Source organism: Euleptes europaea, chromosome 3 (genome assembly GCF_029931775.1).
Source record: "Euleptes europaea isolate rEulEur1 chromosome 3, rEulEur1.hap1, whole genome shotgun sequence".
NCBI lineage: Eukaryota > Metazoa > Chordata > Lepidosauria > Squamata > Sphaerodactylidae > Euleptes > Euleptes europaea.
The window spans coordinates 42,363,512-42,386,342 of NC_079314.1; the positions used below are offsets into that span (position 1 = coordinate 42,363,512).

General features: G+C 44.9%; 1 protein-coding gene across 4 annotated transcripts in view; it reads right to left on the reverse strand.

The window, feature by feature from the left end:
* FRMD4A (FERM domain containing 4A) overlaps positions 1–22,831 on the reverse strand; it is a 341,204-nt gene that overhangs the window by 237,609 nt on the left and 80,764 nt on the right. For 3 of the 4 annotated variants that reach the window (XM_056847045.1, XM_056847041.1, XM_056847042.1), the window contains exon 1: positions 12,442–12,534. The exons of the other annotated variant lie outside the window; for it this stretch is intronic. In XM_056847045.1, coding sequence (XP_056703023.1) covers positions 12,442–12,534 — 93 coding nt within the window. Of the gene's footprint in view, positions 1–12,441; positions 12,535–22,831 lie in introns of those variants that run through there. 4 annotated transcript variants of the gene reach the window in all.

Sequence of the window (22,831 nt, forward strand, 5' to 3'; positions counted from 1 at the left end):
ATAAGTCCAAAGATACTTTCCTGGAGTTGCCAGGCAACCCTGATAAAGTTCTCATGGGCAAAGACACGGGCAAAGACACAACATGTACCAGGTGCTGAATGAGCATAAACACTCTGGGAAAAGGGATCAGGCCAAGATCTGACACCTCCCTGCCATTCAGCCCCCATTCTCATGACACCTATTTGGTCAAGCAAACTGGTCTTGCTCCTTATATTCAGCACCCCTTGGGTTATAAACAGATGCTCTCCATAATTTAAGCACTGCCTGTTCTTCTTTCCATTCTTCCAAACACTGCTTCAGTCCAGATGCACAGATCGCTAAGATGTTGCCCTGTCTTTGTCAATTAGATCATAACAAGATGCCATTCCAAGCATGAAAAGCTCCCGGCAGAGTACATGCTTTTCTTTAATCTGTGTGTCTGACTCAGATTGGATCACGTGCTGCTGCTGCTCTGTATCTCCCACTGGACCAAAAGGCTGCCTGTGGTTCACACATCAGTCTTCAGAGGTCTGCACACAGGATTTAGATGAGTACAGCCCAATCTCTGAAGTAGGATAGCACAGCCAGAGGCTCAGACACTGTGTTGCTGACTTAGTGATACAAATGAACCATCAAAACATGGAGGCATAGTAAGGCCCAGAGCGATGTGCAAAGTCCTTGCCAATGGAAAGTTGGTAGAGTCAGAGATTATGAAACAGAATACCAGGGTTTATTGGTAAAAGTGCCTGAGCCCATGATATGTGGATGAAACAATCCATTAGTTGGGCACACTATCTACTGCGCAGGATGCTTATGATTTGTTAGCAAGGACAGGTAATCTGCAAGATGGACCGATCATTATCCAATTAGGGATTAGACTATGGCAAGGATCAAGATGCTCCATTCTCAGAGATGACTGCATCCAGTTGGTTTCAGAGATGCTGTTGATGCCAGCCCTCCTGTGCTAAATTTATAGTTTGAGCAGTCTTGACAAAATTGTACCTAGACATCCTCTCACCTGACAGTCAGTCCAGATGTCTCCTGGGTTCACATGAGTTATAGGAGCTGACATTCCAAGGAAAATAGGCTTGAGTACAGGGGAAGGATCCTTTGGGCTAAACTTGACTGGACAAGCTTAATAATTAATTTTACACAGACAATGCAAAGTGACAGAAGGAAATTCTCTTTCTGCCATCATTGTGTCTATGTAGTTTTCTCCAGTGGAGCTTTCTTATGTAGTGGAAGCACTGCTACTTCCTCCTGTTCCAGAAGGATGAACGTTCCCTGAGGCCAATTTGTGAGATATTTTGCAAATGGAATTCACTTGAATCTGCTACAGCTAGTATGGATGTGGATAAAACCACCAATGTTTACCTACCTGGTGAGGGGAGTATTTCCTCCACTAGATCTGTTGATAAGGTCTGCTCCAAAGTCTAGCATGTACAGAAGAGAAGATGCTGAGTGCACAGAAACGTGCAAACTGTGTGGTGGCTACCCACACTTTGCAATATGCTGCCACTAAAAGCATGTTTAAGCACCACTATCAGAAACATGTGACTTACTTTGAGGATTCTGATATGTTCCTGTTGGGCCTTTCCCCTTTCCAGCCTACAGCAGCACCAATCATGTGGTCTAGAGTGTGGGGGAAACACACGGGTGCTATTTTAATTTGTCACTATTTCATGCTGGTACTTCGTTTAAAAATTGCTTTATTGTTTCCAAGCCATCTCAAACGACTTTGGTAGAGAGAGTGGGATTGAAATTACTAAAATAAAGAAATGAAAAAGTTCCATTCAAACACAAAGTAAACTGGAAATTAGAGGTAAAGGGGAAACCAGCAGTAGTTCTATTTGTTTGATAACAGTATCCCTTAATGTAACGGGCAATTCTTTATTTTAGAGGAATACATTTTATTTTCCTATCTCACAGTTCCAAAGAATGCATGTCCTGGTTTCAGAAGCCGTCACTTTTACATGTGGATACACAGAGTATCCATTCTCCTTGAAGTTTTGATCTGGCATCATGAAAGCAGTAATTGCTTTGGACAAGCTGATCTCTAAATTGCACAAAGGTGGACATCACTCCAAGCAGAATTCATGCAATACAGGAGACATTCTACATGTGGAAGCTCCCTTGGGAGTTCAGCGGATTGCACAAGCAACTCTGCTCTTTTGGAACAAAGCCTTAATCTGCTGGTAAGCAGACTGTGAACTGGACAAAACATTAACTACATCCCCCGCCCACACTGGATCATAATTTTTATGAAAACCGGCTGGAAATACTATCATTAGGGAAAACATAGGATGTGTCCTCAATTTCCTCATCTAAGCAGTTCATTTCAGGATACGAAGCTATGGACAAGAGAGCTTCCTGTCTGGTCTGGACTGCCAGCCAATCAAAGCACACCAACTTTGAATTTCCCTAAGGAACAGCCAGTGAGATCTGGAAGTTAGCAAATGCTTCCTCCCTGATAATGACTATAGAACTAAATGCTGCTCCAAAATTGAGCTAAGACCCACGTGATTGTCATATAGAATCCAGCCTGGCTGGAAAAAAAGTTCTTAACTGTGTAGATCACTCAGGGTTGCTAACCTGCAGGTGGGACCTAGAGATCTCCTGGAATTATACCTCATCTCCAGACTACAAAGATCCTGGAGGTTGGCAACCCTAGCACACACATATGTTCACTTCTTAATTATTAGCTAGGAAAACATTAAATACTTGTTTACTGTCTTGTTACAAGATCCCAAATTATCTGACCAACCCAGCTGCTTCCACTCTGTCGCATGGTAATACCGATTGTGGTTTTCCTCAGGGTGAGGAAATGAATGGTGGTTACGTATGCTAACAGTGCAATCCTCAGAATACTTTCCCAGGAGTAAGCCCTGAATAGGTTTCTGAGTAAACCTGCTTAGGAGGGGCTGTGGTTCAGTAGTATAACATTTGCTCAGTATGCAGAAGGTCCCAGGTTCAATCCCTAGCATCTCCAGTTAAAGGGATCAGGTCATGGGTAATGGATGATGTGAAAGATCTCTGCCTGAAACCTTGTAGAGCTACAGAGTAGACAATACTGATCTCGATGGACCAAAATGTCTGACTCAGTATAAGGCAGCTTCAACGTGTGTGCAACGTGTCTGTTAGCTGGAGACCCATTATTTATTTAATACTTTTTTTATCCCACCCTTCCATGAAAGTGGTCAGGGATACTGTACACGATTCTCCACTCTTCCCTTTTATACTCACAGCAAGCCTGTGAAGTAGATTAGGATGAGAGACAACAACTGGCCGAAGGTCACAGAGTGAGCTTCATGGCAGTAGGAAAGCTGGGACTTCCAGTCCTAATCCAGCACCCTAACCTCTCCACAACAGTCACCAGATTCTGAAAACCCATATTTGACACATTCTGTCAGAGATTTAGCATGACAGTTAAGATAGTAATGTTTTACTATTTAATAATACAATTAGTAGAGATAGGTGAAGAAACACTTCTTCATACCTGGCTATCATTCTTTTCAGAATCTGAAGAATTTGGAGACCCTTGCTTTTCCACAGACTTGCAATGTAGGCTGGCTGGGCTAGAGACAAGATTAGATATGGAAGGGCCAAAACGCAATACAACAATTGAGACCATTTCCATAGGCCAAACCCGTAGGAATTCTCTGAGAAGCTACACTTTGTGAGCTCTCCTGGCCCAACAGATTGCCAACGGCTCAAGCTTTACTTCAAAGATTTCAACCTTACTCTAAATAGGGCACCACTTTTCAGCTTTTGATGCCTTGTCACCATTTATCAGCTGATCATGGTGACTTACCTCTTATACTATTAGATTTTCTGATTCGTTCAAGAAAAAGTCTGTTTTGATTTGTTACGCTACCTAGAACTGTCAAAAAGTATATGACATTTTCTAGGTAATTGAGGACCCACCAGTAGCTGTGATTGGAGAAATCCCAACATTAGCGCAGTTCAGTGTTGGTCAATTTAAACCTTCTCTAATACTTGTTCATAAGTCAGAAAAAATTACCTTCCGATTAAGAAGGTACAACTGAGTGGCAGCTCAGAGATTATAAGTGACAGTCATGTTGAAGCGTTACCCTAGAGACAGTTTCATTACTTAGTTTTGCTTGCCACGTTTCTGAGCTGTCATAAAAAAGTACATTTAATTATCAATTACACAGAGTCTGCACAGGACTTGTTAAAAAAAAATTGGCCTAATTTTTTTGGATTCAGATGTCTATTCATTCATTCCTTTGGCTGTATTTAATTGTTGTTTTTATGTTTTTGTATGTATTTTAGCTCTGGTTTAATTGCCAGCTAGAAGACAAATGTAATGCAACACCGTAAGAGCATGCCGCTTGATTATCTTGATTATCCTGAAGATAATCAAGCCGCACGCTCTTAAGGTCCTTCTCCCTGTAACGGAAGGTCATAATGAGAAACGTGGGGAAATCTCCCATGGATTTTGTCTGTGAAGCAGAGAGAGTGTGAGTAATGTCCCAGCACTGCTAAGGGGACTTCTACAGAACGAGTGGTTTAAAGACTGACTCCTTTCCAGCTCTAAAAACGATTTTCTCATTAAATGTTTATTTATGAACCGCCATGCACACCACCACTCAATAAATGTAAGATCTTTACATGACTGGGACATCTCTTGATTTTGTTCCTCGGAGATTTCTTTACTCTGTGCTCGTAGTGGTAATAAAATATCGGCCTAATGATATTTTTCCCATCCATTTTTGGGTGTTACGGGCCTTGAATGAGATCAGCCAGAGGCATGAGGAGGGGGGCGGTGGTGGTGTCACAGCACCAGGAGCTAGATCTCACAGATTTTAATGAGGGCCTTTCTGCACAACCTATTTTTTCCCCACAGTTAAAGCTACACATTACGCAGTTGGCACATCTTCTCTGAAGGCAGAGCTTTCGTTGCACATGCTTTCAAAGAACCCAAAGTGCAGTATTTTACACTTAAGGAAATATTACACTTGACTAAAGTGTGACACCCTCCTCTCCCCCTTTTTTGTACATACCATCTAGCCTGATGAAGTGTTCTGGGGAACTCAAATGTTTACTCGCTCTTGGGCAACAATTCGGTTGGTCCTGATATGACAGAACTGTCGGTGGAAAGCAGAGTGTCAGACTTGGACTGGGCAGACCTGGATTCAAATCTCTGCTTGCCATGAAGTTCATTGTGTGCCCCTGGGCCAGCTACTCTCTCACAGACTAACCTACTGCCTAGGGTTGTTGTGACTATATGACAGGGAGATGCTTGGAGGAAAGGTGGGATAAACATGCGTCACTGGGGGAGGGGAGAGAAATAAAATAAAGAGAGCTTCCCCATCATTATAGGTCATCTCACACAATATAATGGTGAGTTCCAATAGATCAGGCCAACATTCTGCCCATCCCATGGGCATGGAGGCTGTTGAATGTGTCCTCTGCAAGCAGTACAAATTCTTTGATAGGTAAATCACTGTGAAAAGGGTTCTCACCCAGCCCATTCCTGAGGTTGGGACCAAATGGGATTAGGAGGCAGCACCCGAGCCCTGCACTGCCACTGCAGTCCAGGGGGGCCGGTGAAAGTGTTCCAATGACAGTTTGCACAGTGCAAGTGGCACGGACGCCAGTGTAGGGGTCACACTAGCTCCTAAGAGCATTCACCCCCCCTTTGGGAATGCACAGAAAGATGGAAGATTTGGGCTAGGAGCACAAAATGAAACAGGAGAGCGACTCCTAGAATTCTGTGAAGACAACAATTTGTTCATTCCAAACACATTTGGCCACCAAACAGATTATTATATACGTGGACATTACCAGATGGCCAACATAGAAATCAAATAAATTACATAATCAGAAGCAGAAGATTTATTTGCTCTGCTCAAACATGACCAGGATCTGACTTTAGAACCGACCATGGTTAATATCGAACATTAGAATACAGCAGAAGAAAAACACCAGAACATTCATGGTGCCAAAATACAATCTAACCAACATTCCTGAAGAGTTTAATGACCATATGAGGAACAGATTTGCATTACTAAGTTCAAAGGAACGTGAACCAGAAACTGTGGGTTGAAACTAAAGATATTATCAAGGAAGAATGCACAAAGGCTATTCCTGTAGCCAAAAGAAATGAAAAGCCTTGATGGATGACTGAGGAAACTCTTAAAATTGCTAAAGATAGATGAGAAGCAAAAGTAAAAGATGACAGAAACAGAATCAGAAGTCTAAATGCAGCATTCAACTTGTACATAGTGACAAAGAGCACTATTATAATAACCAGTATAAAGAAATAGAACAGAAGAACAAAAAAGGAAGAACAAGAGATCTGTTCCACAAGATCCAAAAAAATCAAAGGGAAATTTAAAGCACGGTTAGGCATGTTGAAAGATCAACACGGAAATACATTAACTGAACAGGACAAAATAAAGAAAAGATGGGAGCAGTAAACTGAAAAAGTAAACAGAAGAGATGAAAGGATGACAGATTCCTTCAAAGAAGAAACCTTTGAAGAGGAACCTACAGTTTTAGAAAATGAAGTGAAAACTGCACTGAGAGCAACTGGGAGAATTAAATCACTAGGAGCAGATGGAATATCAATAGAGCTATTCCAAGCCATAAAAACAGAGTCCATCAAAATCTTAACAATATGCCAACAAATATAGAAAACAAAACAATGGCCCACAGACTGGAAATGGTCAATTTACATTCCAATTCTGAAAAAAGAAGATGTCAAAGACTGCAGCAACTATTGGATCATTGCATTAATGTCTCAAGTGAGTAAAGTGATGCTTAAAATCTTACAACAAAGACTGTTAACATATATGGAATGAAAAATGCCAAATGTTCGAGCTGGATTCAGAAAAGGAAGAGGCACTAGAGATCATATTGGAAATTTACATTAGTTACTGGAGCATATGAGAGAATTAAATGGACATATGTCTGACATCAGAAACCACAACATTCAGAAACCAGCGGGGAAACATTTTAATCTTTTAACGTTCCAGGACATTCAGCTGCTGATTTAAGAATAGCAGTTCTCTTACAAAGGGAGATTAGAAAGATTAGCTGAATTACAACTAGCTGAATTACAACTAATAATGAAACTCAAGGTTATGCATTCTCCTGGATTGAATAGAGATCTGGAATTCCTGTCTCATTACCAATGCTAATTCTGCATGCCTCCACCTTTGCATATCACACCTAATCCAATCACACCTGCTAATGTCATTTACTTGCTTTTGACATTTACATTGCCATTGTGTGTCTAATTCACTCTTCTCTACTTGATAGATGGACTCATATTGTAGCTGTCTCTGAAGAGGTCAGCTGTGGCTCACGAAAGTTCATACCCTGCCAGAAATTTTGCTAGTCTTTAAGGTGCTACTGGACTCTTGTTTTTTCTACTGCTAATATAGGTCTATAGTAATTACCGTTTAAAAAAAAAATAGCCCTAAAAATCTTCTAATGGTTCAGCACAGAAAATGGGGTCAGTGAGGACTGATGGCAGGAAAATGGTACTAATATGGGTAGAACCTTTGAGAGTGAATAGCTTCCCGTCCAGACAAAGCACTAATGCACTTGGACTATGTTTATTCTCAGAAGACTATAGCAAAGGAGGTTTGGAAAAACACCTCCCAAGGATGGGAAAAACCTGAACCATGGACAATTAGAGGAGGACATCATGTGGATGCTCCCAAAAAAGCGAGCTACTTTGGAAGCCGAAGTGGAGGAAAAAAATGTCCTGCAGAAGCAGGCAGGGAAGTAATACTTGGCCTTCAGGAACCTTTCAAGGTACCTTCCCAGGTCAGCTCCCTTTCTCCTCCTCTCCCCCTTCATTATGGAGGTTGTAAATAATCCACCAATTAGTGATGCCCATATGGAGGGTCAAGCAGGGACAGTTCAGGCTCTGGTGTTGATCATCTCTTCTGAATCCACACATATGTTTGGGATGCTAATGTAGGCTGATCTTTCCATCCTTTGTATACTCCTTATCTGTTTAACAGCCACTCCACAATGCATCGTGCTCAGTAGGAAAGGTATTAATGAACAGTCAGTCAAACGTTTTCTTGATTCAGCTGGGAAAAGACTGCTGCTGCTTCTCCACCTTAATTTGCAATTGTAAACCCTTCTTAAATTATTCCATCAATAAAACTCAAAAGTCATTACAATAACAAAGCTGATTTTTATTTGCATTTTCAGCCTTCATAGTTTGGAGAGGTAGTAATTTAAAGCCGATATGTAAAGGAGGGTCGACACTTCTATTTCCTGGCAGAGTTGTGTTGCCTTTAACAGCTGGATGCCAAAAAGGAATGCAATGGGTGAGGCTTTTTACTCCATACGGGGAATGAACTCTGTTGAATTTGGCCTGTCGTAAATGTTGCAAAAGATGCAGGGTGACGTTCAGGGTTACAGTCCTTGGAAGCCCCGCACAAGCAAGCTTTATGACACCAAAATCTCCCCTCAAGTCATGATTATGCATGAATGTATTCAGCTGCTCTAACTGAATAACATAACACGCTCAGCAGTTGTTGGCACAGAGGAAAAACCCCGAGGCCTCTGGATCCTGCCAGGGCACTCTGATCCCAAGTCCTAAATCTTCTAGGTGGGTATTGCACTGTTCACAATACTGTTAGCCCAAGCTCTGAAGTTGCTCACTAGATTTTTATGATGATATCCAGCCTCTTCCTTCCTTCAACTATTTCTTAAACGCACTCAAATGTGAAGCTTCAGAATCAGGTGGGCCCCAACCACTGTGACACATTGGGATGATGAAGAAGAGTTGGTTTTTATACCCTGTTTTTCTCTACCTTAAGGAGTCTCAAAGTGGCTTACAATCACAATTCCTTCCTCTCCCTACAACTGGCGCCTTCTGAGGCAGGTGGGACCCAGAGAGTTCAGACCCAGAGACCAGAAAACTGTGACTGGCTCAAGGTCACCCAGCAGGCTTCATGTGGAGTAGAGGGGGAATTAAACCCGGTTTCCAGATTAGAGTCCGCCGCTGTTAACCACTACACCATGCTGGATGTTTTTGGAAAAGTGTTAAATGTGTCCGTACGAATCCCAGCCCCAGCTGTCATACACCAGGACCTAATTTAGCTGAAGTACATTCTCTCGGACTCACAGAGAGAGGGTGGGGGTACCAATCTGATCCACCTTGTCTCCCCTAGTTCTACTCCCTTCTGAGCAGGGATGCTGGTCTGTCTCCCCTGGCCTCCTCCCTCATGTCTTTTGAAAGCCCTAGCTAGGCCTGGGGACATGCCCAGTGGCCTCCCTCTGCTCAGAAGCCTTATTGAGGTGTGGCCGAGCCTGTGAGCAACCAATAGCACCTCCTGAGCAATTTCTGCCTCATTACTCCCCTTCCCCCTCCCAAGGTGGAGCTTCCCAACAGCTGATTGTCAGACAGACAGCTGTTAAAGGGCCAGCTGTCAGTAAGTGCCTGACTCTTAAAGGGCCAGCTGCCTTTGGCCAGCTGGCAGTTGTTGGCTCTTTGGTCAGCTGGCTGGTGTAGTGGTTAAGAGTGGTGGTTTGGTTCAGTGGACTCTGCTCTGGAGAACTGGGTTTGATTCCCCTCTCCTCCACATGAGCGGCGGACACTATTCTGCCGAACTGGATTTGTTTCCCCACTCCTACATATGAAGCCAGCTGGGTGACCTTGGGCTGGTCACATTCTCTCAGCCCCACACGGTGTCTGTTGTGGGCAGGGAAGGTGATTGTAAGCCGGTTTGATTCTTCCTTAAGTGGTAGAGAAAGTCAGCATACAAAAACCAACTCTTCAATGCTGATTCTAAGTTCTTAGGCAGCTCATGACAGGGAGGGCATCTTGGCCATCCTCTGGGCATGGAGTAGGGGTCACTGGGTGTGTGGGGGGGAGGTAGTTGTGAATTTCCTGCAGTGTGGAGTAGATTACCCTGGAGGTCTCTTCTAACTCTATGATTCTATTATTCTATTCTATGATTCTTCTCTTTAGAAAAGTGCTTCAGTCACCTCCCTGGGCCTGGTGGATGCTGGGCTTGACCCTGTGGGGGGCTGAGAAAGAGGAGGGCATGGTGTCGTCTCCTACACCCCACAACACAGTCATTGGTGAAACAAACCCTACAATCAGGGTCAACAATTCTCAAAAAGAACTAAGTATACTTCAGTATCCAGGGTTTATTGCTGTCAGATGTTACAGTGAAGTAACCCATAAAAATAAAATCCTTAAAACTATTTGCATATGCAGCAAAGCACTTTCATAAAACAAAGCAATAAAATTAAGTCACTGGCTACATTTCAGAGTACTTGTCCTCATCAGTATCCTTCAAATTAACAAGCAGATCCTGAGATTCAAATTGTGGAAAAGATCCCAAAACGTTCTTTATGAGAAACAGCATTCTTTTCAGTAATTCCTAATTAGATAGCACAACTTTTTCTAAAAATTATAATATGAACATTTTATTAACACAACAATAAGCTCTGTACACTACAGTGTAGTACTCTTCTATTATTGATGACTTTAGTTCTTACATGTATTACAGTGTTCCTTTTTTGTGTATATTTTCCTTTTCTTTGGCTATACTATAAGGAAACGTCCAGGTATGTAAACAGTGGCATTATGTTTATGCGGGAGGGGGGATAAATGGTCCTGCTTCTGTGCCACCTAACATCAACTGAGGTAAAGGAGGGCTTACTTATATACTAGAGGTTGCCATTGGTTGGAAGAGGGGGCTAGACAACACAGGCATCAATAATGGTATGCCTATTATGTAGTTGACCTTAGAGACTAGCAAGAACCAATGGTATCCTCAGTTTGTGCCTGTGCTGGAGTGCCGTGGTGGCATCTGCACTGGCCAACCTGCCCCCTCAATGCTGCCCTTATCCATCTGCCAGCAAATCCCCTCCAGCTCTTCTTCACAGTTACTAGACAATGGTGGAGGCCAAAAGGTCTAATGGCACCACCGCTGTGCACAAAGGAGCTTCAGCATCTTTGCATCTGTGCTAAGTCAGAGTAATGCAACCTTCACTTTCTAGTTTTCCACATTCCACACTGTATCAGGTAACATCATAAAGCCAGTCTTCCTTCCTTGCCATCGATAATGATACCCAAGCATTTGGAGCTCCTTCACTGTTGTCCAGGACGCACCCCAACTTTTTATCATCTTTTTGCCCTCATGTAACAACAGCCTGATGTAAGAATGGAACATTTCCAGATGTTCACATTACCATCGTCCCCCAACCCCTCCATGTGGCCTCATCTCAGAGCCAAGCTAGACATGATGGGAACATCCATGGGTATTTGTTTTATGCACATTTATGCCATTCCCATGCAAAGTTGGAGATGAGGGCCCAGGTGCATGTTCGTGAAACAAAGCCTCAGCTACTTCCCCTGCCTTACTTTACAACATTCAAGCATTTGAAGCATTTGTTTTCTTGAAGCCTAGCTCGCCTTTGCTCTCAGAGCTGGGCTGGGAGAACATCAGCTTCCTTCAAACAACTAAGCACAGCACAGTGAGGACCAGAACGGGACTGGGTGCAGCTTCTCCCACCCATGCGAAAGCATGAGGACATGAATAAATGCACAAGGATGCCGTGTGCTGAGCCAGTTTGGCCCTCAGGGCAATGCGAAAAGCTCTTCTGTTTTTCCAAACATTATGAATTTCAGAGGACTTGTTAGTCCATAGTTGAGGGGGGGGAGAAGTCCAGTGGCACCTTAAAGACTAGACAGTGGATTATGGCATGAACCCATCACAATTTGTGTCATAATCAGTTTTTTATCCTTTGGGGAGCCACAAGACTCAATTTTTGCAATCATTTTGAGTGCCCTCTGGATATATGAGGCTGCAGTACACAATGGCTGGAAAACTAACAGGAAACACAACCAGGCACTAAAACTTTGAGCTAAATGCTTGCTATCCAACATGCAACTTTTCAAATCTCACCCCCTCCCCTTTGTTTCTGGCACTAACTAATCTTACGCTTCACCTTATATTTCAAATCAGACAGAACTGCTAAGAACACGAATTAAACAATCCCACAGATGAGTTCTAGCATTGACTACCCACTCTCTGTTGTTATAAAGTTCCCTCTAATATTGCTTTCTTGGTACTGTAAAGGAAATTCCATTAGTGGCTGTTACTGTAATAAAGCATAGACACCCGGCACTAACGCTGGTTACATGTTTAGCTAATCTTCACCAGTAGATATTTGAATTTAGCCACAACCAGGGTATCGAGGCTCTCCGTTTCTCATAAAAACTGCAACGGTCCAGCAAAGCGGTCCCCTGGCCCGCAGCTCAGAAGTGGGATCGGGTGCAATGAAGCCTTGCCACACAGCGCTTGCCAATCAGCAGGACCTTGTCAAATAGATCCAGCTTGCTGCACTGTTGTTACAGCAAAACCTGTAGGCTGACGCACCACTGTGCGCACAAGGGGAGCACCCCCATTACCTGAAAGCATTTGTTGATGAGTATTTTAAAAAATTGCCACTTACCCTTTCTGCGCTGTGCCTTCTCAGAGATCCGTACGGGATTTTGAAGAGAAGTTTTCGGCTCCTAGTTGGAGTCATGGTTGCCTGCACTACCATAGTGCGTGTATGTGCGCACTGTGTGTGTATGTGCGCACACCGACACGTGCGTGCGTATGTGTGTGTGAGAGAGAGGCAGACACACACAGAATGAATGAATGATTTGCCCAGAGCAGTTTCCTCTGGAATGACTTCAGAAGTTTCCCGTTTGCAAATATCAAATAGCGCAGTGGTGTGTGTGTGTTTCTTTAAACTTTAGACCATGAGTCAAGATGTGGCTTGTTTGAAGCAAAGGGGGGAAAATCCAGCCTCTTCCAGCCTGCTGGAAGCAGAATAGCTTTCACTCTGCTTTATGTTTCTCCCGGCACAGAAAGCTTGCCTTGCCAAAGAGGTGAAAGCATTCCGTTTCTGGGGCAATTGTTCCCAAAATGTCAACCTTGCTTCTCGTAACTATAGATGGTAATCGGGTCAGTTGTCTAATCAAAGCTCTATCAGGCTTTCTGTATACATGTCATCATGTGACTGAAGACCCCCCTCTGGTTTGCTGTATGGTCAATCACATGTTTGCCTCTAAAACAATATCTGGTGTGTCACCATCTGGTGGGGAGATTACTGGTAAATCCTATGTGCAGAGTTTGCTCCCTTTAGACACGAGAGAGCATAATAGCCCGCCAGCAGCCAGGATGGAAACAAAAGGAGTCTTCGGGCTGATCAAGGCACAGCAGTAAAATGCTATGATCAAATTGCAATGCGCACAGCATCACTGTACGCATTATATGTAACTAGAGGTACTGATTAGAAATGGACATTCTAGCTTGTCAGGGCCTGCTCCATGTGTTTTGTTGGCCCAAAGTCCACTTGTCCCTCTGAATAAATACTCAGACTGGCATTGGCTCTCCAGAGTCTCCGATAAAGGTCTTTTACATCACCAACCATTCGGTTCTTTTAACTGGAGATATTAGGATTGAACCTGGGACTTTTTGCATGCCAAATGGATGTTTTGCCACTGAGCCACTGCTAGGGTTGCCAGGTGCCCGCTGGTGGCGGGCAAATCCCCGGGAATTTACCCCTCTGCCCACCGACCACCTGAGGCGGGCAAACGTGCATGCATGCATACCGCGTGCGTCACTTCCAGTTTAGAACAGGATGTTCCGCCTCTCGAGGGGCCTTATATCTCTTCATTTGAGTGGTAAAGGGCCGCTTTACCACTCAAACGAAGAGGTAAAGGCCCTTTGAAAGGCGGCACTTCCGGTTCTAAACCGGAAGTGGGGCGCATGCGTCGGCACACGCGCGTGTGCTATCTGAGAACAGCCTCCCGCCGGAACAAAGGAGCGACCTGGCAACCCTAGCCACTTCCCCTTCTGGGCCCACACCACTGCTGGCTGGATCCAAGCTAAGCCCCTGGGGAAAGGGTGCGAGGGCCTGGCTTGGACCTGGATGGTGGCAGTGTGGACCCAGGAGGGGCAGCCAGTTCCCTCCTCTGTTGCTAAGGAATGGGAACAAAATGAGCACTTGTGGTGCATGTGCGCCCCCCCCTCACTGTAAGCCATTTGGGTGGCTTGGGGCCTAGCTATACATGAGACATGTGACACAGGTTGGGTTAGGGGTCCCCTAACTCAACTCACAGTCACACATTCACCAGGGGGACTCACCTTTAGAAACTGCTCCGTCACTTGGTGGGGCTTGGAGCACTGTTGGGGGGGGGAGAAGGGGCATCTACCTTCACTCCCACACTGTTTCCCTAGTGGAAATGGCCATGTTGTGGGGGAACAAGTTTGCCCTTTCCTCAGGCTCCACATGTCCTGGGCCATGTGAATGGAAAACATGCAGACGCTGAGGAAGGGGCAGCTGTTTCCACAAGGGAAAATGGTGTGGGAGTGAAAGCAGAACCCCATAGTGCTCTTAGCTGCACCAAGCAATGGAACACTTTCTACAGGTGAGGAGTTCCCCCAACAAACGTGTGACTGTGAGTTGGGCTGGGGGACCCCAGGTATTCCTCAGGAACAACATTTTTTATTATTTGAGGCATACGCAATGATCACAATAGAAGCTCTTCATGTTCTTGCTGCTCACTCTTGAACAAGCTCAAAAGCAGCCCCTGGAACCCTGCTGAGAATCTATTCTACATACCTTCCCCGTGTAACCTTTGCACCCACAGGGAAACAAGAATGGGCACCATGCAAGGAACCCAATGCATCCCAACTTAAAATTACCTTTTCACCAGGAAAAATGCAATTACAAAGGAGCTCCTGTATAAAGACACTAACTGCAAAGTGCCTGCAAAATCTTCCGCAATGGGATCTTTTGCTGGACTTTTTTGGCCGTCCTTCTAGCAGAGGCTCTTTTTGAGCTGGATTTGCTTTGATGCAGAGCTTATGCTGGCTCGAGGCATGCTGGGTTTCTTGCTTTTTTCAAAAACTCCATTTTGTGTCTATTACTCAGCTCTTCGCAATCCCCAAGGAAACATATAAGTCTGCTTTTACAAACCGCCACTATCCCTTATTGTTACGGTGGCATTCATTCCAATTCACGGCTTACTAGATCTCCTGAAATAATGTTTGACTGTCTTTGTAGAATTTCAATTGTATGATAAACCACAGAATTAAACATTTATAGTAGAGCAGACATCGCCGGCTTTAAATCTAGCCAGAGACGTGGTGCATTTCTTTCCACAATGGCAGGAACAACCCCAACCCAAAGAGGTGCCAGTTAGCACAAACCAAATGTATTCTGTGGCTGTCTTAAAAGATCACAAAGCAACCTGGATTTGTTTATGAGGAGAATGAGCCAGTAAATTCTTGTATTCAAGCATGCCCTTCCCCCTCCTTCCTCTCCAGTGCTCAGAGACGGAAGACTTCCTGGATTCAGACATGCAAGTAACTGAGATTTATAGGACGTATTCAATATCAGCATGGAATGTCAGGGGAAGAGAGGCAGCACAGGGCTGGATCTCCAGCCAAGCCGTGGCTCAGTGGTAGAGCATCTGCTCAGCATGCAGGTCTCAGGTTCAATCCCTGGCATCTCCAGTTAAAGGGACGAGGCAAGTAAGTGATGTGTAAGACTTCTGCCTGAGACCCTGGAGAGACGCTGCTGGTCTGAGTAGACAATACTGACATTGATGGACCAAGGGTCTGATTCAGTATAAGGCAGCTTCATGTGTTCATGTGTTCAAGCCACCCAGTGACCTACATTTGCCAAGGCTGGGCTGAGAAATTCCTGGAAATTTGGGGGTGAAGCCTGGGAAGGGTGGGGTTTAGGGAGGGGAGAGGAGAGGAGGGACCTAATCTGGGTCTAATGCCAAACAGTTCACCCTCCACAACAGTCATTTCCTCCAGGGGATCTGGTTTCTGTAATGTGGAGATGAATTGTTGTTCTAGGAGATATTTAGGACCCACCGGAGTTTAGCAACCTTACAAGTGACCACTTGGGTTGGCACATTGAGGGGTGTTGGAGGCATCAGTGGCAGAAGAAATGACTGACATTTCCTCTAGGGCCAGGGCTTGCTGCTAGCCAAATCCCAAGCCAAACTGCCATGGCAATGCTGCAGGGCTTTGGCCTGGACCTGACAACAGCAACCACTTCCCAGGGTAGGGTTGCCAGGTCCCCACTTACCTTAGGTGGGAGCTTCTTATGGGTGGGGCTGGGTGGAGGGATTGATGCACGCTCCCAATGCTACTTCCAGTTTCCTAGCCCTGATGTGTGCACACTCTGTGAAGTCAGAGTGCATGCACAGCAGGGCTAGGAGGAAGGCACTCGCCTCCTTCTCCAAGCTGCAAGCCAGATCGGGACCGGTCTTGCACGCAGCTTGGAAAGGGAGGCTGGAGTATTCCTGGGAGCTCGCTTCCACTGGTCGGCGGGCAATTGCCTGCCACATCCGGGCAATTGGGAACCCTATCCCAGGAGGTGATCGGTGTCCCTTGCTTGGGGTTTTGCAATTGCTTGAACCGGCCCTGTATCCATCTGAGGACTTCCTGGCTTACTCTTGTCATGCACAAGCGACAATTTGTTCATGACATTTAAAGGCAAGCCTGCCTGCTTTTTTTCAGATTCTGCTGCACATAACTGAGCCTACTCAGGGGAGGAAACATCATTAGTCTATCAGTCATACTGGACCACACAGAAAAAAAGCATGGGGCAGAACTTACAGATTTCTTCCCACTGTCTCATGTGTCAGACAACAGAAACTCAAATCAGTCAAGCAACTATGCGAACAGCAGGAGGAACACTTCCCCCATCCCAAGGGGAGGTGTTTCTCTGGCAACTCTCAGGCCAGATCCAGGACCAAAACCAACGATACCTGCCCCCAGCATGTTGTCAAGAGCCTGCACCAGTTTCATTCAGAAGAGGGGAAGGGGAGAAAACAGTAAGAGATTAAATTGCTTGTGGGCTGTTGTCTGCAGTGTCCTGGCTACGGCTGCCCACACGTGCGCCGTACGCATTGAAAGGCCTTGCTGCTGGGTGGCGCCAAACTTATGAGAAGGCAGCCTGCACAATTAGTGTCCCAACAAGCTGATGCAGCTCAGGATGGGGCTTGCCAGGGGCTTTGAGCATTTCCTGCTTTGCAGCCTGTCTGGCGCTGCAGGAAGAAAAGGAGGGGTAAGATCACCAAACAACTGACCGGCTCAGAATGTGGCTAGTGGGTTGCCTTCAGGTGGGTGGGTCACAATTTGTGCAGGCCTGTTCCAGGGATGACCCTTGGTGCGGTGGTCAGTTGTGTAACCAAATAAACTGTCTGGAAAAACCGAGTGTCTTTCAAGGACATAGGCGGTGGATGGCTATCCCTGCCATCTACTTAGCAGAATATAAAATGGGAAAGATATATATATTTTAAAGTCAAGATCCAAAAGCCAGTTGGAACACTAACACCCGCCCCAAAATACTGTAAGACACAAATATACCATTTAAAACAAAGACAAGGGGCAAAGGCTGGTCTGGCCAACATCAGGCGCACACATTAAAAGGCATTAGAAGAAAAAAGCAGCAGCTTGATGTGGGAAATTCCAAATATTAAAACAATCAGCCTTTGTTCCTAATTAGCTCCATGTGTGCCCTGCAAACGGAGTCAGTATGGGCATGTGAGACGGAAGGGGGGGGGAATAAATGGCTTCAGCATGTCTGATTCGCAAAGATTCTTCTCCAAAATCTTGGTTTAGAGTTACAGCTCTGGCCATGGAAACGAAAACAGAGATTGGAAAAATTCTGTGCAAAAAGAAAAGAAAAGAATATTTCTCTCTCTCCAACAACTGCCTTCCTTCACAAAGATTGCAAAGGGGTAGCCGGCTCAGTCTGTTGTAGCGAAATAAAACAATAGCCCAGTGGCTCCTTAACGATTAACAACATTTATGGAAAAGCCAAGCACTGTTGGGCAGACACCCCTTCTAGACAATCTGCCTGCATGGAACAGGATTTTCCAGGATACTTTTAAAAACTGTACATGGATTAGGTTGTGATGATTCTCTCTCTAGGACGTTAACGCACTGCTCAGTTCTCCTTGTTTTGTCCCTGTGAAGTCGCACTTTTGTTGATTGCGCATTTGAAAAATTTAATGTATGGCAAGAAGGAGCGCGGGTAGGAGCCACTGCCGCCACTCTGTGTTCCTCTACCTCGTTGTCCTCCAGGTGAAGGTGAGGGGAAGCTGGTGGCGTGTGGAGGCGGTGGAGACTGGTGGAAGGAGCTACTATCACTCTGCCATCCCACGGGTAGGGGTGAGGGGAAACCGGCGGTGGGTGGAGGCAATGGAAAAGGGGAGAGAGAGAGGACGCGGGGTCCTGGGGGGCGGAAAGGTGACTCTGCTGCTGCTGCCGGGGCCGGGCAGTCAACCCAGCCACTAAAACGCACCGGCAAACTCTGGGAACTGCTGCAAACCTCCTCAGAAGGAAGACCACCAAGGAAGATCGGGGTTGCTACACAGAGGAAGGCAGTGGCAAATCAGCTGTGCTTCTCTTGCCTGGAACACCCCAAGGATGGGAGTCACCATGAGTGGGTTGGACTTGACTGCACATTCTTCTTATTTATTTTTAAAAGAAAGAAGAAGAAGAAGAGCTGTGACTAGCCCAAGGTCACCCAGATGGCTTCATGTGGAGGAGTGGGGAAACCAACCCGTTTCACAAGATTGGAGTCTGCCACTCATGTGGAGTCCACCGCTCCAAACCACTGGTCTTAACCACTACACCACGCTGGCTCTCCTTTTTAATGGTTTTGATTGTACTGAAAGAAGGTCTAAAAATATTTTACATAAAAAATAAATAGAGCATCTCAAAGAGCTGTAGCAATATAGCAATTACCATTATTTAAAAAGCTTTTAAAAGCCCCTGATGGTGAGAGGGAGAAATGATGCCCGTGGGAGGGGGGGGGAGGGGAGAGTCAAGGACAGGGTGCAGATGCCACAGCAATGAGATCTACACAGAGAACTGTCGCTGTGTGGAACCAGCTCGGCTTCTATGCTGTTCTGTGATTGACTGCTAACCCCTTTTCAGTTTTATCTTGGAGTTTTAATGGATGTTAACGTACCACTTTAATGTCTTATTTTATGACGTCTTGGACCCCGTGTTGGAGGAAATGTGGCACAGAGATGCTTTTAAATAAATAAATATGAGCATAGGTGGAGACATAATTGTTCTTTCGTGCATATATTTTACAAACATTAAAATACATTTAATACAGTACTAAAAGCACTGTGGTCTCGGCTGGTGGTGGGGAGATTGTATTTCTCATACGGTCACTGTCCATTAGGCCATACTGACAGACGCATCAAATGCTGCTTCTCTATTTAAGCAACGCTGGCAACTTTAAATGAATGGATGTAGTTCAGTGCACTGAATTAAATGGGCAGTTTGCAGCTACAGAGGGTACCACAGGGAATTCCATGTTTGCTGTCTTAATTTCACACTTGCAATCCCTTTTGGTCTTTTAATGAAAGAAACAAGAGTGTGGCTGAACTTCTGAACCAGAGCACAGCCGTGTTAAGAATCCTCTAGGCCTTTCTGTCTTTCCTCAAAGCGCAGAGACAGCTTGCCTCTCCAGTAGGGTTGCCAACCTCCAGGTACTAGCTGGAGATCTCCTGCTATTACAACTGATCTCCAGCTGATAGAGATCAGTTCCCCTGGAGAAAATGGCTGCTTTGGCAATTGGACTCTATGGCATTGAAGTCCCTCCCCTTCCCAAACCCTGCCCTCCTCAGGCTCTGCCTCAAAAGCCTCCTGCCAGTGGTGAAGAGGGACCTGGCAACCCTACTCTCCAGAAAGGAGTGTATCTTATTGTGCCAGCAAGAGATAGCCAGGAAACTGGCTTATAGCTCTTGAGGGCCACTTGTTGTTACAGAAGAGTTGATTCCTCTGGAGCCCCCCCCCCCAAGAAACATACAATGCCTAAAATCCAGAAACGACCCCAGAAGGGTCTGCCCTGTTCCATCCTCCCAAAACACCGGCAACATGCAGTGAACATGCAGATAGGGATGCCAGTTCCCTCTTGGCCACCGGGAGGAGGTTTTTGGGGCGGAGCCTGAGGAGGGCGGGGTTTGGGGAGGGGAGGGACTTCAATGTCATAGAGTCCAATTGCTAAAGCGGCCATTTTCTCCAGGTGATCTGATCTCTATCAGCTGGAGATCAGTTGTAATAGCAGAAGATCCCCAGCTATTAAATGGAGGTTATGCCTAATGACGGCCGTTTCACAGTCTTTTCTTCAGCCCCGAATTCAATCCTATATCAGATATAACATAAATTGATGTAACAAACATATTGTCATGTATTACCAAGAAAGCATGTATTAATAAAAATCATACTCACAATTTTCATGTTTTTGTATACTCTCTACCCAATGCATCATTAGGTTAGTTCACTGGTTCCTCGAAGGATACTCCAAAGTGTGGCAACAAACTTCTCCGTTTCTCTACATACTAAATATAAAACAGGTGCTTGGCAAGGATAGCTATGCCTAATAATTACCTGGAGGTTGGCAACCCTACATGCAGAACATGCAGGTACACGTGTGTTCAGCACAACCAGGGTGATATAATATATGCACAGGGAACCTTGGTTTGGACACTCCATAAAAGGAGGATCTTTAAAGCAGCAAGTCATTAACCCTCTCCTGGGATAAGGAGAGCTGCTGCCCGCCAGCCTTAGAAACCCCGACATCTTAGCATGCTGACAGGACAGGTATACCTGGATTCTGTGTGTGTGTGTGTATTATTGCATGGCAGGCGCCTTCCTGTCTCAGGAGGTGGAAAGGAAAGTTGGCCTTTGGGAAAGGAGTTGGTCTCTTGACTCTTGGGGAGACAGGAGGTTTGCTACAGTGCTCTGTCTATTCTGTTGCTCAAAAAACTGTGCTTTAACTGTGAATCTGTTTCTGTGTTTACTGAGCTAAGAGGGATAGTGGGATTCTTTCCAATAGTTCATGATCCGCCTTCTCCGAGTGACGCCTGATCCTTCTCAGTCAGACAGAGGCTGCTGCATAACCTGATCTGCAAGCGAGTTTCCCCTGGGTAACAGTGTTAACTGGTGGGTTTACTCACTGCAAGCCATCCCTGCACGATAGGAAAGGTCCAAGAAACACTAAACCCCAAATCCCACCTAACACTTGTGCTCCTAGAGCAATTCTTGGACCCCACCGAACTAGGTAACTGTTGTCTCTAGTTACAAGAGTCGGGGCCTTCTTTTTTTCTGTTGTTTCAGCCCTTTCTACAGTTTAATTTCCAGGTCAAAACATTTCTCTTTTGGCTGGTGTGTGTTTTAGCTAGCCTACTTTGATATTTACTACTTTAATATCATCATCATCACAACAACAACATTTATTATGACGAAGAGATCAGTCAGCAACAATCTAACAGCACAGTTTACATACAAATGTAAAATTAATAAACAGAGATTATCATTCATAGCCTTATTGTAATTAATTATACATAAAGGTTATTACAAAGTCCGGAATATCTGCTTTCTTAGGGACAAAGTCTCAGCACAGAATTTGGTCACTTTAGAGGTGGTCTCATTGGAGAAGTCTGCAAAGAGGAGATATGTGTAGAATTTTTCAGATCTTCCTGGTCTGGGAACTTGGTGGAACGGATGTCCTTATAAAATGGACAATATAATAGCATATGTTTCACTGTTTCAACTGTGTTCAATTGTCAGGAACACAGATGTTGAGGATTGGGAATACGTAAGTATCTCCGTCTAGTAGTACAGAGGGCTGGCAATTAAAATGGGTTAGGGTGAAAGCTCAGCGGTATTTGGGGAATTCTAAAGCGTAAAGATAGTTCGCCGGAACAAAGTTTTGATTATGATTCCCTACCGCGGGACAGAGATGTGCCCAAGCTCTATCAGCTTGAAGAGCTGTATCCAAGATTCGTTGTTTAAGTATTTCTTCAGCTCCTGAGAACCTGAGATGGCATATTGCTAAGGGGGAGAAGCCAAGAGTATCTTGTAACTGAGGGGAAGGTTTACAGGTTAAAACAAACCCTGTTCCCCAAAATCATAAGAGGCTGTGTGGGTCTCCTCAGTTGGTATAAAAGGCCTGTCACAACCTCCTTTGAGAATGAAGTCCGGATGTACTTTTTCACTGGTTGGCAGATTGGTTTGGAAAAAAATTCAAAAGGGATATGAAGGATCCCTTTGGTTTTACCTTTCTGTTAAATCTCCAAAGCCAAAAAGGAAGATGGATTTGCAACGCATCTCCTTAATAGACCAAGAAAAGGCCATCACACACATTTCGCGTGCATTGTCCATCACTCAACCAGCCATATGCAGAACTGTCATTTACCGTCTGTTCATCCAAAAGGCAGAGGTGCATTATTCCAAAAGAGCCACAGAGACAGCCTGGTTCTACATTTGCCATTCAGACCATTCCTGCCCCAGCAACGAGTGAAGCTTTCCCCCTCCTGTCTTGCCTGAGACAAGAGTAACTGTGCTTACCAGCTTCACTCTGTCACTGTCATGGAAGCTTCCCTCCCTACCACTTTGCTATTGCTATTGCACAAACCTTTGCTTGCTTAAATTCATTAACAGTGGCTGAGAAAAACCTGGCTCTGGCATGGAGTTTCATAAACAGCCACTTGCAGGAAGTCATCTGTATGGGCAACCATGACTTTTATTAGTCCTGCAAAACCCATCAACCACACAGAGTATATTTCAGTGTCATTTACAGACTCATTCCCATTAACAATTTATGTGCTTATAGCCCTTCTCTTTCTCTGTCTGTCTTGTAAGAATTTATGCCAAAGACATTGGCACTCTGGTATCCATTTCCTCACCGTCATCCACTAACGTTTGCATATGCAAAATCCCCCTCTTCTAGGACATGCCTACATGTCCAGCCTTTCTTGCATTGTAAAGTTTAATTAAAGAAGCCTAGAGGATATGTGTCA